The 17,500-nt window shown below is 37.0% G+C and overlaps 1 protein-coding gene across 1 annotated transcript in view; it reads right to left on the reverse strand.

Moving 5' to 3' along the window:
- Nucleotides 1-17,500, reverse strand: part of LOC145270839 (apicoplast pyruvate carrier 1-like) — a 127,931-nt gene that overhangs the window by 58,966 nt on the left and 51,465 nt on the right. Inside the window, exons 3-4 of the mRNA XM_080126408.1 lie at nt 16,736-16,862; nt 9,058-9,197 (exon numbers count right to left, since the gene is read on the reverse strand). Of these exons, the coding sequence (XP_079982534.1) occupies nt 9,058-9,197; nt 16,736-16,862 (267 nt within the window). The remainder of the gene's footprint in view (nt 1-9,057; nt 9,198-16,735; nt 16,863-17,500) is intronic.

Consider the following 17,500-nt stretch of genomic DNA (forward strand, 5'->3'; position numbering starts at 1 on the left):
GTACAACTCATGCTCTCTATCGATCCAAGCTATGACAACAGGACCATTGCCAGCACCCTCAAAATGCAAATCTGGATAGTTCAACGCTTGAGGGCACAACTGAAACATGTATGCACATATGCAACTATATATAATAAACAGACTATATATCTGCTCTGTCCTCCATTGAGCACTCTTCAATAAATGCGCATTCTTCAGTGGATCTGCCTCCATGAAACCAAAATTTTAACGACGTATTTAGGGTGTAGTGGTACGCCAGAAGCATTAACACAAATAACATTTGTGCATTGGCTTCCCCGATATTTTTCTATTCAGAATTCTTTTTCGAAAAATTTTGGATACTTACGGGACGGGTCCCGTAAGTATTTGAAGGTTGCCAACATTCTAAGTTAAAGTGATTTTTGGGGAACGAACTCTATTCCCACTTGTAACATCTTGACGCAGAAACAATGAATAAAAAAAAGAAACACTTCAGATCAGAATATGGCCGTAACCTCCTCCCACTGAGATACATTAACCAGGCTGTAGTGCATTCTTCTTTCTCCCCCCCCAACACTCCCATAAAAAAAAAAGAAAACTAACGTAAAAAGCAAAAAACAAAACATTAATCGGTACTCATGTCTAATGTCTGTTTTATATATATATATATATATATATATATATATATATATATATATATATATATATAAAATGACAAAAGTCATATTCCAAAATTCATGATGTTGAGCATCTTACAATTTATTCCTTTAATTCAGTTGACATTTACAATTCTTGACTGCATCTGTTTCGTAACAGAGAATCAATCATTTAATTATTATATCAACCAGTGAATCTATTTTGCCCTTAACTCGTCAGGATAATTAGCAATAATCAATTCAGCAAAAATAAATAAAATGCGTTTGGACATGATTAAAAAATCCGAAAACAAGAAGAGAAGTTGAAAATACCTTATAGTTTTCTTGGATCACACCATTTTGAATTTACAATATCGAACTATTTTTGATTTTGAATACTTATCGGATGAATTTCTTAATGAAACATATCTAAGAACACTGCCAGATATATACATTAGCTTTTTGTGAAAATTGTAAAAGATAGATTTAACCGTTTCGGAACCTATGAGGTAGGAACTCACACACACACACACACACACACACACACACACACACACACACACACAATATATATAAAAATGAACGTGTCTGTATGTCTGTGTGTGTATCTGTGTACAATTCCCTTACACAATAACTCTGTCAATTTTAAGTCTACAGACTCGAAATTTGATGTACAGGCTACTGAGATTTGGGAAAATCGATGTGATCGGTTTTCGGCCAGAAATTTGGCGATTAAGGGGTCAAAGTTCAACGATTTGACCGTTGAGACCTCTACCAAACTTCTTCGAGAATTTTGGGTCTAAATACTTGAAATTTTAGATATAGGTTCCTTAGACATGGGTCAAACTTAATAACTTAATTTGAGCCCAAAACAATGAATTTTAAGAGGTTATAATAGGGGTCAAAGTTAAAAAAATTGACGTTTTTTTTTTTTTTTTTGCTCAACATACACCCCCAAATACCCGGGCAACGCCGGGCACCCATGCTAGCATATATATATATATATGTGTGTATATAAAAGTGAAAGTGTGTGTGTGTGTATATTTCCCTACCAAACTACTCTGTCAATTTTCAGTCTACTGACTCGAGATTTGATATAAGGGGTATTGAGATTTGGGAAAACCTTTTTAATCGGTTTTCAGCCAGAAATTTGGCTGTGAAGGGGGTCAAAGTTCACTGATTTGACCTTTTAAATCTCTACTAAACTCCTCTGAGAATTTTGGGCTTAAACATGCGAAATTTTAGATGTAGATGTTAAGAGGTCAAAAGTTAAAAAAAATCTCAGCCAATTTTTGGTTTAAATATTTGAACTTTTCTATAAAGTGTATTCAGACATAGGATAAGCTTTTTAATCGTTTTTGACCGAAAATTTGGCTGCCAAGGGATCAAAGTTCAAAAGATTTGACCTTTGCAGTCTCTAGCAAACTATTCAGCCAATTTTTGGTCTAAACATTTGAAATTTTACATAAAGGGTATTCAGACATGCAGCAAACTTTTTAATCAGATTTTGGGTGAAAATTTGGCTGCGAAGAGGTCAAAGTTTTAAGAGTTGACCTTTGCAAACTCTACCAAATTCCTCCGCCAATTTTGGCTTTAAACACTTAAAATTTTAGATATAGGTTACCTGGACATGAGTCAAACTTTTTAATATATATATATATATATATATATATATTTATATATATATATATATATGCATATGCACACAAAGTTATGACTTGTAGATAGGGCCCGAATAAAGCCGGGCGGAACTGCTAGTATATATATATATATATATATATATATATATATATATATATATATATATTAAAAACAAATGAATAAAAAACAATGTTTCGAAACTAGTAATTATTGGTGTGATTCTTGTTTAATTAAAAAAAAAACACGCAATTGTGATCCAAAATAACCACCTGCCTTTTTTTTTACATGCAGCAATAAAAACAGAAGAGACGCAAACACACACACATGAACACACAATACACGCAACACACACACAACACACACACACAAAACACACAAAACACACACAACACACACGCACACACAACACACAACGCACACACACAACACACACAACACACACACACACAACACACAACGCACACACACAACTCACGCACAACACACACACACAACTCACGCACAACACACACACACAACACACACACGCACACGCAGCACACAACACACACACAACACACACACACAACACACACACACAACGCACACAACACACACAAAACACATACAACACACACACAACACACATACAACGCACACAACACACACAACACACACACACACAAAAAACACACACACAAAACACACACACAACGCACACAACACACACAACACACATACAACACACACAACACACATACAACACACACAAGACACATACAACACACACACAACACACACACAACGCACACAACACACACAACACACATACAACACACACAACACACACACACAACACACACACAAAACACAACACACACAACATACATACAACACACACACAACAATAAAAAGTCACAAAGAAATATAAAAAAGCAAATATAGTCCAGAATTCAACCTAATAAAAAAATACAAAAAAATTTTAGTCATGTATTTAGGGTGTAGTTGTACGCCAGAAACATTAAGCCAAATAACATTTTAGTTATGCACGCATTTGCCGTACATTCAAATAAAAAAACAAGTTAAGCATGCCACTTGAATGCAAAGTAAACAAGGCATAAAAAAATGACTAAGTTCAGCATTTTCCCCTATTTAGCCCCAAAAGTCCCTAGAGGACGTCAAATCCTGGTGAAAATGAACAAACGGTGCAGTTTTAGGCCTTAACACATGTAAATTTGAGTCCTGCACCATGCAAAAAAAAAAAATGACTAAGGCCATCATTTGCAGCCCCCTATTTAGCCCCAAAAGTCCCCAAGGCTTTAACATATTTAAATTTGAGTTCAGCACCATGAAAAACGACTAAATAGACATACACAGAAAATTTTGGACAAATATGGTAAAATAGTCCCAAAAATGTTTTTATTAGCCCTAAAAGAGCCCCTGGGACACACCCAAGAGTTATCGTGAAGTATAGACAAACAAAATTATATAGAAATCAGATGGTTACAACTTTTCATAAATTTTTATAAAAATCCAAAGCATCAATTTTTTTAATAAGCATAAAAGTGTCAATTTTAGCCATTTTAACCTGAAAGGCACCCCTGGTGAGGGACAACCGGAGTTTTCCTGGAAAATCCGGTCTGTTACTTTTTTACTTTTTTTTTTTACAAGGTGGTCACCACTTATCAAGGTCCGGAAGCCACTCGGGGATAAGGGTTATTGCGTGTACAGTACGTTAGTGTTGGAGATTTGATAAAATGTCTCACTTAAGGGGGCGGTTCATCAGGAATTTGTTTATGTTGGACTTGAAGACATCCAAGTTGTAGTCAGGTGGGAAACAGGCAGACGGAACAGAGTTCCACAGGTGTGCACATCTAAGAAAGAAGCTTTGTTCATGGAATCTATGTTTTAGTTTTGGCACAGATAAAGAGTGAGGAAAATTTTTGACATGACTCATATCATGCTTAATGTTTGTGCAAAATTAAAAAAAATTGCAAGATGTAGTCATTGAGAAAAGTGTGGATAGACGAACGGACAAACGTGAATTTACAGGTCCGCCCTCCTTTTTCGGGGACCAATAACATATTGCTGTATACACCCATGAAAATTCTGTGGGGATAAAAACCTTCCCATGTTAAGAATGGTTTTCCGAATAAATATTCCCCAACATCCCCATGTTAAGAAAGGCTTTAGGAATAGAAACCCCCCCCCCCAATCTCGACACGTTAAGAACGGTTTTTGGAATAAGCACCCCCAAGCTTGTCAGCATACCCGCGAATCTAGAAAAGTTGACATGCCGAACATGATTGATTGGTTGGTTGTTTTTGTTTTACGGCATATCAACCCTTTTTCAGGTTATTTACTATCGAATCTAGTTATTTTGAAGAACGATTTTGGTCAGAGTGGACCTGGGAGCAATGGCAATTAAAGGGTGGCTCCACACTCTCCAAAGCCCGCAAGCAAGGGCCTCACCATCGAATATAGTTTTAGGTCATATTTAGGACCGACCATGATTGATTGGTTGGTTGTTTTTGTTTTACGGCATATCAACCTTTTCAGGTTATTTACTATCGAATCTAGTTATTTTGAAGAACGATTTTGGTCAGAGTGGACCTGGGAGCAATGGCAATTAAAGGGTGGCTCCACACTCTCCAAAGCCCGCAAGCAAGGGCCTCACCATCGAATATAGTTTTAGGTCATATTTAGGACCGAACATGATTGATTGGTTGGTTGTTTTTGTTTTACGGCATATCAACCTTTTCAGGTTATTTACTATCGAATCTAGTTATTTTGAAGAACGATTTTGGTCAGAGTGGACCTGGGAGCAATGGCAATTAAAGGGTGGCTCCACACTCTCCAAAGCCCGCAAGCAAGGGCCTCACCATCGAATATAGTTTTAGGTCATATTTAGGACCGAACATGATTGATTGGTTGGTTGTTTTTGTTTTACGGCATATCAACCTTTTCAGGTTATTTACTATCGAATCTAGTTATTTTGAAGAACGATTTTGGTCAAAGTGGACCTGGGAGCAATGGCAATTAAAGGGTGGCTCCACACTCTCCAAAGTCCGCAAGCAAGGGCCTCACCATCGAATATAGTTTTAGGTCATATTTAGGACCGAACATGATTGATTGGTTGGTTGTTTTTGTTTTACGGCATATCAACCTTTTTCAGGTTATTTAATACCGAATCTAGTTATTTTGAGGAACGATTTTTAATGGAGCATATTTTTTTTTACGTCTGATTCTATTTAACACATAGTTGGGACCCTAACAGGTACTACCACTCCGGGTCAGAGTGGACCTGGGAGCAATGGCAATTAAAGGGTGGCTCCACACTCTCCAAAGTCCGCAAGCAAGGGCCTCACCATCGAATATAGTTTTAGGTCATATTTAGGACCGAACATGATTGATTGGTTGGTTGTTTTTGTTTTACGGCATATCAACCCTTTTCGGGTTATTTAATGCCGAATCCAAAGATTTTGAAGAAATATTTTTTTAATAGAGTATATTTGTTGTTTTCACATCGGTTTCTGTTTAACCCATAGTTGGGACCCTTACAGGAACTACCACTCCGGGTCAGAGTGGACCTGGGAGCAATGGTGATTAAAGGGTGGCTCCACACTCCCCAAAGCCCACAAGCTGGGGCCTCACCACTGGATATAGTTTAAGGTCATATGCAGGACCCCCATTGAGGGACTTTTACCCTCTGCAGGGGGGCAGTCGGCGTATTCTAATGCCCCACCGACAGGGCCGGAATATGATTGGGGAGTTGGACTTAAAACGGAACAAAATTAAAATTTCCGTTCCATGTTTAAGACAACCGTAAAACAAAAACAAAAAAAAAAACTTCCTTAACACTTTTCTTTTTCGCTTGTTTAGAAGAAAAAATAAATACCCTAACTCTGTTTTGCCTTGTTTGAATAAATAAATAAATAAATAAATAAATAAAGATGGCGGCCATTGCACAAAAGCTATCATAGAAGCATTGGACTTTTACGGCGTTACTATTGTACTTTATTCTTGTCAGCGAGAATTTAAACTGTGATATTTGTTCGCAGCAGACCCGAATACACCTGTAAACAGTAGAATAAAAAAAAAAACTTCTTAAAGGCAAGTTTTTGGGTTACCTCCCCCCCCTGTGCACTAGTGACATACCGGTGATTAAGATAATTTGGTTCCTTCTATATAGTATAGGACTTGAAGGGTATTATGTCAATCTTGTCTCGAGAAATATGCTTGATTGCCATAATCTATCTATCTATCTACCTATCTATAAAAGTGAACGTGTCTGTGTGTCTGTCTGAGTGTCTGTCTGTGTGTACATTTCCATACGCATTAACTCTGTCAATTTTAAGTCTACAGACTCGAAATTTGATATACAGGGTACTGAGATTTTGGAAAATCGATGTGATCGGTTTTTGGCCAGAAATTTGCCTGTTAAGGGGTCAAAGTTCAATGATTTGACCTTTCTGAACTCTACCAAACTCCTCCGACAATTTCGGGTCGAAACACGTGAAATCTTAGATATAGATTCCTTATTAACTTGAGTTGAGCCCAAAACAATAAATGTTAATGGGTCATAATAGGGGTCAAAGTTTAAAAAATTTACCGTTTTTTTTTTAAACTTGAACATGTCTGTGTGTCTGTGTATGTGTGCGTGTGTGTGCGTGTGTGTACATTTCCCTACGCAATAACTCTGTCAATTTTTAGTCTACAGACTCGAAGTTTGATATACAGAGTACTGAGATTTTGAAAATCTAAGTGATCGGGTTTCGGCCAGAAATTTGGCTGTTAATGGGTTAAAGTTCAACGATTTGACCTTTGAGAACTCTACCAAACTCCTCCGACAATTTTCAGTCTAAACATTTGAAATTTTAGATATAGGTTCGTTGGACATGGATCTAACTTAATAACTTGATTTGAGCCCAAAGCAATAAATGTTAAGGGGTCATAATAGGGGTCAAAGTTAAAAAAATTGCCCTTTTTTTTTCTTTTTTTTTTCTTTTTTTTTTGCTCAGCATACACCTCCAAACACCGGGCACTAATGCTAGTATATCTATAAAAGTGAACGTGTGTGTGTGTGTGTGTGTGTGTGTGTGTGTGTGTGTGTACATTTCCCTACACAATAACACCCGGGCAACGCCGGGCACCCATGCTAGCATATCTATAAAAGTGAAATTGTCTGTGTGCGTACATTTCCCTACCAAATTACTCTGTCAATTTCCAGTCTGCTGACTCGAGATTTGACAGAAGGGCTATCGAGATTCAGGAAAATCTTTTTAATCGGTTTTCAGACAGAAATTTGGCTGTGAAGAGTTCAAAATTCAAAGATTTGACCTTTGAAAACCCTACCAAACTCCTCTGCTAATTTTGGGTCTAAACCCTTGAAATTACTAGCTGATTGGTCATTGTACATCCGAATCGCTAAGCGAGGTGAGGGGCGCATTGATTTACCAAAAAAAAAAAATCTGTATATGCGACTTCTATGTATACGTCATGATTAGGGCTAGGACAACAGCATATTCTTTTCGTTGTGTTGACTCTTGAGTGTGTATCCGTTGATATCTTATATGTTTTTATATAGAGTGATGTGGTTCTCGGTTGATTAACTGTGTCGGATATATACTCGAGAGTCAAAACAATGAAAAGAATATTTTGTTGTCGTAGCCCTAGTCATCATGTATACCATTTTTTGCGATTTTTAGCGATTTACTATTAATCAATTTCTACCCAATTTCTATTATTACGGGTTATCACGGTATACACTCATTAACCATGATCCTCGAGTGGCCTCTGGGCCCTGATAAGCGTCTGCCCTCTAGACATAATATTATAAATTCTTATTATAGATTGGAGAGTCTCTGTAAACTCGCATAGCAAGCACAGTCGTAGAGCCCACCGTAACATCAAAATTTGTCGTTTGTTTGTTTTTTTATTATTCGTATATTATGACTAGGGCTATGACAAGAGAATATTCTTATCGTTGTTTTGACTCTCGAGTATATATCCGACACAGTTAGACACAGTTAAGCAACCGAGAAGCACATCACTCCATATAAAAGCATATAAGATATTAACTGATATATATATATATATATATATATATACAAAATAATGAAAAGAATATGCTGTTGTCATAGCCCTAATTATTCATTTTATTGTTTTGACTCTCAAGTGTGTATCCTTTGATATCTTATGTGCTTTTATATAGAGTGATGTGGTTCTCGGTTAATTAACTGTGTCTGTGTCGGATATATACTCCAGTCAAAAAACGAAAAGAATATGCTGTTATCATGGCCCTAGTCATAATGTATTCCATTTTTTGCGATTTTTAGCGACTTACTATTAATCGTGACCATAACAAGGCTAATTTTAATCTCTATTTCCGGAGAGGTTATTAAGGGGGAGTTAATAAGTGATGAATTTTAAAGATGGCGGACAGCAATACATCATCCTTGTTTCATCATAAAATTTGATTTTCTTCATTAAAAAAAGCATCTACTTAATCAATTCACGTGATTTTTGGAATATGACATTTCTGGTGATTATGAATTAATTGTACCGCGCTTTTTTTTTTTTTTAAGTAGTATTTTCAAGTTAAATTCAAATTTTACAATGTCTTTTTCTTAATTAAATTCTTAAGTGAAAGTAGAGAATAGTTACAAAACACCATCCCTCCCCATGTTAAGAATGGCTTTTTCAAATAAAAACGTTATTATTTAAGTGCATAGTTAAGCGTTATGATTTTTCTACATTTCAACGTTTTGTATTTTTTTTTTAATTAGGTTGAATTTTGGACAAGCACCATTTTTCTTCTTACTAATTCTTGTCAACTTGTATATCCGGTGACAAGTTCTTAGGGTTGATGAAAGCTGTTATTATTGGGTTGAAGACGAACGCGCCACCGCCAAAACCGCCGACCACAAGTCCACATACCAAACCTTTACGAGTTGGAAACCACTAAAATTAGAAACAAAAATTAATACAGTTAAATAAATTTTTTTTTTTTTTTTATTTTACAAGATAGCCACCACTTATTTTTTTTTAATTTTTTTTTTATTACATTTTCACCCCAAACAAGGCAAATTGCCACTTTGGTGTAGGGGCTACTATCAGGGGCAACAACTACTGGGGTACTATGTAGGAATTTGGGCAGCAAGATGTCGGTTCACGTTACACTTGAACTTCTGCACGTCAGTACTGTTGGGGAAGCAGGGACCTGGAATGGAATTCCAGAGTCTAGCGATTCTGGGGAAGAAACTATTGGAGTAAAAAGATCTTTTACATCTAGGGATCTCTACAGTGTGGGGGTGGGATTTAGCAGCCTGTCGGGTTTGTCGAGGGTGCTCACGTCGTGGGGGCAACAGTGATTGCAGTTCATCAGAGCATTCACCACTAAAATACTTGTAGAAAAGGCAGAGGGATGCAACATTTCGTCGATGGGACAGAGGCTGAAGCTTGGATGCTAATTCAGGGCCTATCAGGTTTGCGACTCTCTTTTGAACCTTGTCAAGGAGCGAGAGACTAGTAGCAGATGCACCAGCCCAGATGTGGCAGCAATACTCCATACATGGGCGAATGGTGGCCTTATAGAGGTATAGGATACTTTCGGGTGTTAGTAGTTTTCTAGCACGGTAGAGAGAGCCCACCTTTCTTGCAGCGGCCCTGGCAATGCCTTCAATGTAATTGTTCCAACTCATGTTTCCTGTGAACGTTAGGCCAAGGAGTTTGAAAGATGGACTCTCAGATAAAGAGTCGTTGGCCATTGCTATGGGTAGTAGAGAGGGTTTCTTGTAATTATTGAATGAAACTAGTTTAGTCTTGGCAGCATTGAACGCGACCATCCATTTTTGTCCCCATTCCACTACAGATTGGAGGTCTTCATCTAGTGTTTCTGCCATTTCTTTAGAAATGTGTTCATTCGTCTTCCTGTCGTGCCTGCCATAGAGCGTAGTGTCATCAGCATATATACCCATCTCAGAGGCAATTTTGTCGGGGAGGTCATTTATGAATATCAGGAACAATAGAGGTTCAAGGATAGAACCCTGTGGCACCCTCGCATTTATATCATATTGTTTAGATGTACGACCGTCGAGGACAACCTGGATTTTTCTCTTATCTAAGAAGGATTTAATTATGTTAAGTATTCTACCAGTGATACCGTATGATCTGATTGCGTATGGATTGCGTTGTGGTTTTTATTCTTCAAGCTCTTTGTATCTTCAATCGCTAGTTTGTAGTGTTTGGTTTGGTTGTTTTATAGTGGATTTTATCGTTTTTGTTCCCTATCCTGCAGAACATGAATGAGTTTTGCAATGGAAGAGGGAAAAAGGGTTACAATATTAATGTTTGGTACATTTTAAGTTTAGGAAACCAGTCAGGAAGTGATGGGTGATAGAAAGAGAAAGCGGAAATGGGAAGAAGAAGAAAAAAGGGGGGAAAAGGTTGTTGTTTTTGGTTTTGGTTTTGCAGAACATAATTAAGTTTTGCAAAAGGAAGTTGTTGGTTGTTTTTTTTTTGTTTTACGGCATATCAACCCTTTTCGGGTTATTTAATGCCGAATCCAAAGATTTTGAAGAAAAATTTTTAATAGAATATATTTGTTGTTTTCACGTCGGTTTCTATGTAACCCATAGTTGGAACCCAAATAGGTACTACAACTCCGGGTCAGAGTGGATCTGGGAGCAATGGTAATTAAAGGGTAGCTCCACACTCCCCAAAGCCCGCAAGCTGGGGTCTCACCACTGGATATAGTTTAAGGTCATATCCAGGACCCCCATTGAGGAACTTTTACCCTCTGCAGGGGGGGGGGCAGTCGGTGTATTCTAATGCCCCACTGACAGGGCCGCAAAAGGAAGTAGAAAAACAAAAAGCCTTTCGTCTCAGGAAGTCAATATCTTCAGACAGCCTGATCTTGGTAGCAACAGTTGGAATCGGTAATTGTATCGCAATTGGGAATTTAGTATGAAATCGGTAACTTATTTCTTTCCTATTTCTTTCATTAATTATCTAAAGTATTATTTTATTGTATTCATTAGTTATGTTTATAATTATCTTAACGTAAAGGTGATTCTATGTCTACAGTTAGTTAATATTTCATGTCTACAGTTTAGTAAGCTTTGGGGATCTTTAAACCTTGTAGTTCCAGCTTCTTTTCTTTTTTTTTTACATAGGGTCACCACTTATCAAGACCCAGAGGCCACTCGAGGATAAGGGTTACTGAGTGTACAGTAGACAATGGGATAATATAGTAATCGTTAGTAGTGGAAATTTGGTGAATTGGATTACTTAAGGGGACACATCATAAGACGAGCACTTGCCATGGAAATAACGATAAAGCAGAAACAGGCTCGCAACGTCTCTTCTGAGGGAAAGAGGTTGCAGGGAAGAGAAAATGGCAACCCCAATAAGCTACGAAGTCTATTTTGAACTCTGTCAAGGAAGGATAAGCTGTTTTTAGCAGCTCCTGTCCAAATGTGGCAACAATACTCCATCGTTGGATGTACTTGGCTTTTATATAGGTAGAGAATTGCATCAGCAGTGAGATATCTACTGGATCGATAGAAGGATCCCACCATTTTCCCAGCGGCCTTGGCAACAGATTTGATGTACGTGTTCCATTTCAGATCAAGAGTAAAGGTCAATCCCAAAAGCTTGTCAAAACATGGAGCCCCACTAAGGCAAGAGAGCCATTCATTGCAGTTGATGCCAGATGGGGATCAAAGCGTTGATGATGTAAAGATAGAAGCTTGGTTTTAGATGCATTGAAAGTAACCAGCCACCTCTTTCCCCATTTTACCACGCGCTGAAAATCAGAGGAGAGAGAATCAGAGAGAACTTGGTCATTTACAGCCTTTGATGTGTCGTCAGAAAAAATGTCTCATTCAAACATAATCTACACGAATTGTTTAAGTATGTATACGTTTGCGAGCTTTCTTTGATTTTATTTCGTCATTTCACCCCAAGCAAGGCACAGGGCCACTTAGTCGTGAGGAGGCTACTATTTAGGACCAGATTTTCAGGTATACTATTTATGGAGTTATACACAGAGATATCTGTTCACATTACATTTGAATTTCTGCATATCACGGTAACATTTACTGGGTGTGTTTCTAACACCATTTTGTTTCATTTCTTATTTTTAAGTGATTATCAAGTCTTCAAAGACATCGCGGCCATCTTTTGTTGTTCTCCGGCAGTGTTCAACATTACTCGTTTTTCGACCTGAATAAACATTTTCCATTAAATAAAAACACTAAAATATTATCCAGTTAGGTAGAAAAGTAACTTATCTTGCCTTTGATAGCATTTATTTGTTATATATTTGTTTTTAGACAACTTTTTCGAATCTATGTGTGTTAAGTTTTGAGACATTGTGTTGAACAAAGATGGCGGCGTAGTTCAGATCAGTAACCAAGATGGCGACCAAGAAGCAAATGCGGTCCGTGCCGTAGTTGACCTCTTAAGTTCTGAGATATTTTGTTGAACAAAAATGGCGGCGTAGTTCAGATCAGTAACCAAGATGGCGGCAAAGAATTAAATGCAGTCCGTGACGTAGCAAACGGCGAACTGATTGAATCCAAAATTCGACAATTTTTATAATAATTTTGCAACGTTTTGATTGGTTGTTTAGCACAGCCGTTGGTTATAAAAATGATTGGCGAATCCATTCGTCTCATACTCCCATCACAAGTCCATTGTGATGGGATGTGTTTCCTAGCGGCTTTGGCTGCAGGGAGACAGGGTAGTACTCGTCAAGGATTCGTCACTTCACACTCAGCCCAACAGGTGAGGGGCCGGGAACCGTCCCAGCACCTGTCAGACTGAGGTATGCCGCCTGGGTAATACCTAGGAGGTCCACCTTCCCAGGCCTTGCCACCGGGCTTTTTGGTGGGGCAAGTTTATTGCTTGCTGCCTGAGGCGCCCCGACCGGGGAATGCCGACGGGGTTACTCAGGCAATTTTTAAAATTGCAGGTGTGCCCTTTCTTTAGGGGAGCCTGCGGGGTTCCCACTTTCCGGCCTTGTGCCACATATTGCTGCTGTGGACAGCAATTAAATATATACCCCCATTACAAGTCAAAAACTTTTTACAACGTGTATAGTAAAACAAGCCCAACGTTCTATAATTTGGGAAAATGAGTTCAAACTAAAAAATTATACAAAATACTGTTAGAAACTCAGTCGATATATGTTACCGTGACCTAAGCTGACATATATTCGGTGGGTTTCTAACAATATTTTGTATAATTTTTTAGTTCGAACTGATTTTCCCAAACTCAACGTATCCAACAACGAGCTCGCTGCCATTTGTATTTTTCAATAATATCGATAAACACTGCATGTTTTTCGAACCGAATAAACATCTTACATTAAATAAAAACTCTAAAAACTTATTCAGTAAGGTAGAAAAGTAACTTATATTGCCTTTGATTACATTTATTTGTTATATATTTGTTTTTTGACAACTTTTTAGAATCTGTGTGTATAGTAATATAAACTTGTTACCGTGACATTTATTGGGTGGGTTTTTACCGCCATTTTGTTTTATTTATTTTGAAATGAATATCGAGTTTTCAAAGATATCGTGGCCATCATTTCATGTTCTCTGGTAGCGTTCAACATTACTCGAATCTGTATAGAGTAGGCACCGCCAAAAATGGCCGCAAAATCAAGTTGTTGTTGTTTTTTAAAACTAAATTACATTTATTAAAATCCATTATTTCTGAGTAACTTTTTTTTCCAGAAAGATAAAACCTTGAATTTTATCATATAGAAAACAGAATAATGTAAAACTTTTTCTACTATTTTTAATTAAATTTTAAATGTTAAATTTTCCCAAAAAGTTAACAATTGACATTTTTTGTCTTGCACAAAAAACGTACATAAATATTTAAAAAAAAAAAAGAAGGGTTTTTGAAATAATTAATTAATTTATTTATTGTCTAACTAAGATTTAGGATGATTTTCTAAGAGAATATGCAAAAATATTATAATATAAGTACCTGGATTTCAAATAATTCCGCTTATTCATATAGGTAACCAGATATTTCGCGTAAATCTAGAGTCTATATCGACACTATTTACGTTTGCGTTTTATAAGAAGAAAACTATGGAAGACCAAACAGGCCAAAAAAACTTATTTTTCAGTGACGAAAATTTCAATGTATTATCAAGGCAGATTTTTAAAAAGACGGTCCGTCAAAAAGTACTGACCCGCCCCCCCCCCCCCAGTTTTGGCGGTGCCTAGTATAGAGTAATACAAACCCAAAATACTTGACCAATTTATGTGATTTTTTGGAATATGACATCTTCGTTCCGTGATGAGTACATACAATTATAAATAATTTTCTGTATTTTTTATTTTATGCACCCAACGAATGTCTGCCATTAATTAATTATCAAATTCATTTCAATTAAAAATATTTGAAACATTTTCGAATCTATGCGTATAGTAGGTATCTCCAAAACAGTGTGAAAAAAATACGTATGATTCCATGACGTCATATTATTAATCATTAAACTGTGTAAATCTTAAAACCTAACAAAATTATAACAAAGATTAATTATTAATTGCAGTTTGAAGAAGATAAACAAAGGGTTTAAAAAAATCATTAAATCGCTTCTGCTTTTCCATAGTTCGTATAGTTAACACAAATCTGACGTCACGGAAACATGGGGTCCATTTTTCACAATCATTTGGCAGACCCTAATGAATCCGTAATTCCTGCCGAATCGCAACAGGAGGGAGCTCCTTGATCTCTTTAAACTTACTGAAGTAAAAAAAAAAAAATACAAAAAAAAAAAAAAAAAACTCCAAATTTTTCGCATTGTTTTGAGGATACCTAAAGAACAGAGGTCCCAATTGGTTCTGAGGTTGGTCATTTCATGTTTCGTCACGGAGCTCAGCAGTTGAAGATAGAACACTTGAAGGAAGAAAGGTATGAAGCATATATCCTTCTCATATATGAATTGTAATATATATCCGTGTGATAACTGATACAAGACTCAGTTTATACGTCGATATATCCTCCTGGCTAAACAAACAATACGATTTATACGTTTTTATCCGATCCCGTTACATGTTGGAAATTCTACATGGAAGGGCGAGCCTTATTGGTTGTGGCACTGAAGCCATGGTTTCTCTTTCAGGGACTTTCATTGGACCGCTAAAAACTTCCTGCGCGCGCAGTTTTAAAACAAAAAAAAACATTTTCGCTCTCTTTGCAAAAAACTCTACTCGAGTGTAGACGTTAAATAAAGTGTCTCCCTAAAAGGCACAGCCTCGAGGTCAACTGTGCTTGGAGCATCATCCCCCTTTTTCCTTTAACCAAGTATTTACTCCTATTGTGATAGGAATTTTTTAGACAAATATCGTCTTTACTAGAACTAAAATAGTTCAGCTCCGTTTATGGAGTTTTATTCTTCCAGATACCATAATTAAATGGTTTCTGTTCCCTTTTACTAGCTTCTCCGAAGAGAAGCAATTTAACTCTGCAAAACTACCAGACTCTCAGAGACGCGAGAAATTGGGCATATTTTTCGCAAACCTACCAAGAAGGCTGAAATTCGTCATCGCAGGTAAGACTTGCTTTTATCCATTGTCCTTTTTCTGCACTCTGCCGAGTTCTAAAGCGTGTCAGACAATTATCAAGGCCCGGAAGCCACTCAGGGATAAGGGTTATTGCAAGTACATTATGTTAGTGAGGAGATTTGATGAAGTGTTTAATTAGGGGGGCGGTTCATTAGGAATTTGTTAACATTAGACTTGAAGACATCCAAGTTGTAGTCCGGAGGGAAGCAGGCAGACGGAACAGAGTTCCACAGGCGTGCAGTTCTAAGAAAGAAGCTTTGTTCATGGAATCCGCGTTTTGATTTAGGCACAGATATAGAGTGGGGGAAATTTTTCACAGTGGATTCAGCTAGACGGGTGTTTTTCGTGAAAGATTGGCGAGGGGGGATCACATACAAGAACAATATGTAATATATGACCGTTTTGATATGTCGCCCACTATATGTAACACTAGGTCCAATCTCTCCTTTGGTAGGGAGACCAATAAAGGGTCCCATTTTGATATTCCCGAGTTCGACGAGATGCACCTGAAGAAGGTCGAAGATTATGTCGGCCGAAACGTTGTGAGAATAACAATTATCCGAATAATGCAAATCGATTTTATTGTCAGTGCTAAGATAAGCTCCCATAGCACGGTCCTAACGATATATAGGTGCTAGATAAAAAAATATTTTATCAAAGTTAGTATCTGCTTTTCCATAGTTTGTATAGTTAACACAAGTCTGACATCACGGAAACATGCTTTCTTTTTTTTCACGTTGTTTTGGCAGTCCCTAAATTCTGCCCAATTTACACCGTTAACGATCACTACACGACCACCTTACATTCATTAACTCTTATCCTCGAGTGGCCTTCGGGCCTTGTTAATGGTGACTCCCATAAAAAAAGGAAGCAAAATTGAAAATGAATAAAAATCGAAATATTTACTCGCATGACGCATCCAATTGGCACATAGTATGACATTGCGATTCCGATCCCAGGCATTACCGCGTAGGTAAGCACAACATAAATGAATCCGTTGTCAAGTGTGATGTAGGTCAAGGCCATACCACCGCTGGAATAGAAAACACTTGTATCATTACTAGCATGGATACCCGGCACTGGCCGGGTTGACATGAAGTTCCGTTTGACCACACCTAATCATTTTCATCATGGGCAACGGTTTCAAAAATAAAAGAATGGATAAAAACATGCAAATGTAATCGTCCAAAAAAAAAAAAAAAAAGAAACACATGATACCCTATCTCGGCAGAAGGGATACAAAGAGAAGAATATATTCTCCGGATATTGAGCACTTTTTGTTGTCCATAGGTTAAAATCACCCCCACCCCCCAAAAAAATATGTATGTATGTATATGCATATATATATATATATATATATATATATATATATATATATATACATATATTAAGTAATGTGATTGATAATTTAAAATTTAAAATCAAATTATAATTAAATTAAAAATCCGTTTCATAAGAAGGAACAAGAACAACATCAATTATCTGTACGATCGTACTTTTATGATTCATGATTTAATGTGTGTGTGTATATATATATATATATATATATATATATATATATATATATATATATATATTCCTTTAATCTTCTCTCTCAAAAGGGGGAAAAAGGGGTAACAGGAGAGGAAAGAAAGAGACACAAGAAAAGAGAAAAAATGTACATATATGTAT

The sequence above is a fragment of the Euprymna scolopes genome, chromosome 46, assembly GCF_053919585.1.
Source record: "Euprymna scolopes isolate OS-2025 chromosome 46, ASM5391958v1, whole genome shotgun sequence".
NCBI lineage: Eukaryota > Metazoa > Mollusca > Cephalopoda > Sepiida > Sepiolidae > Euprymna > Euprymna scolopes.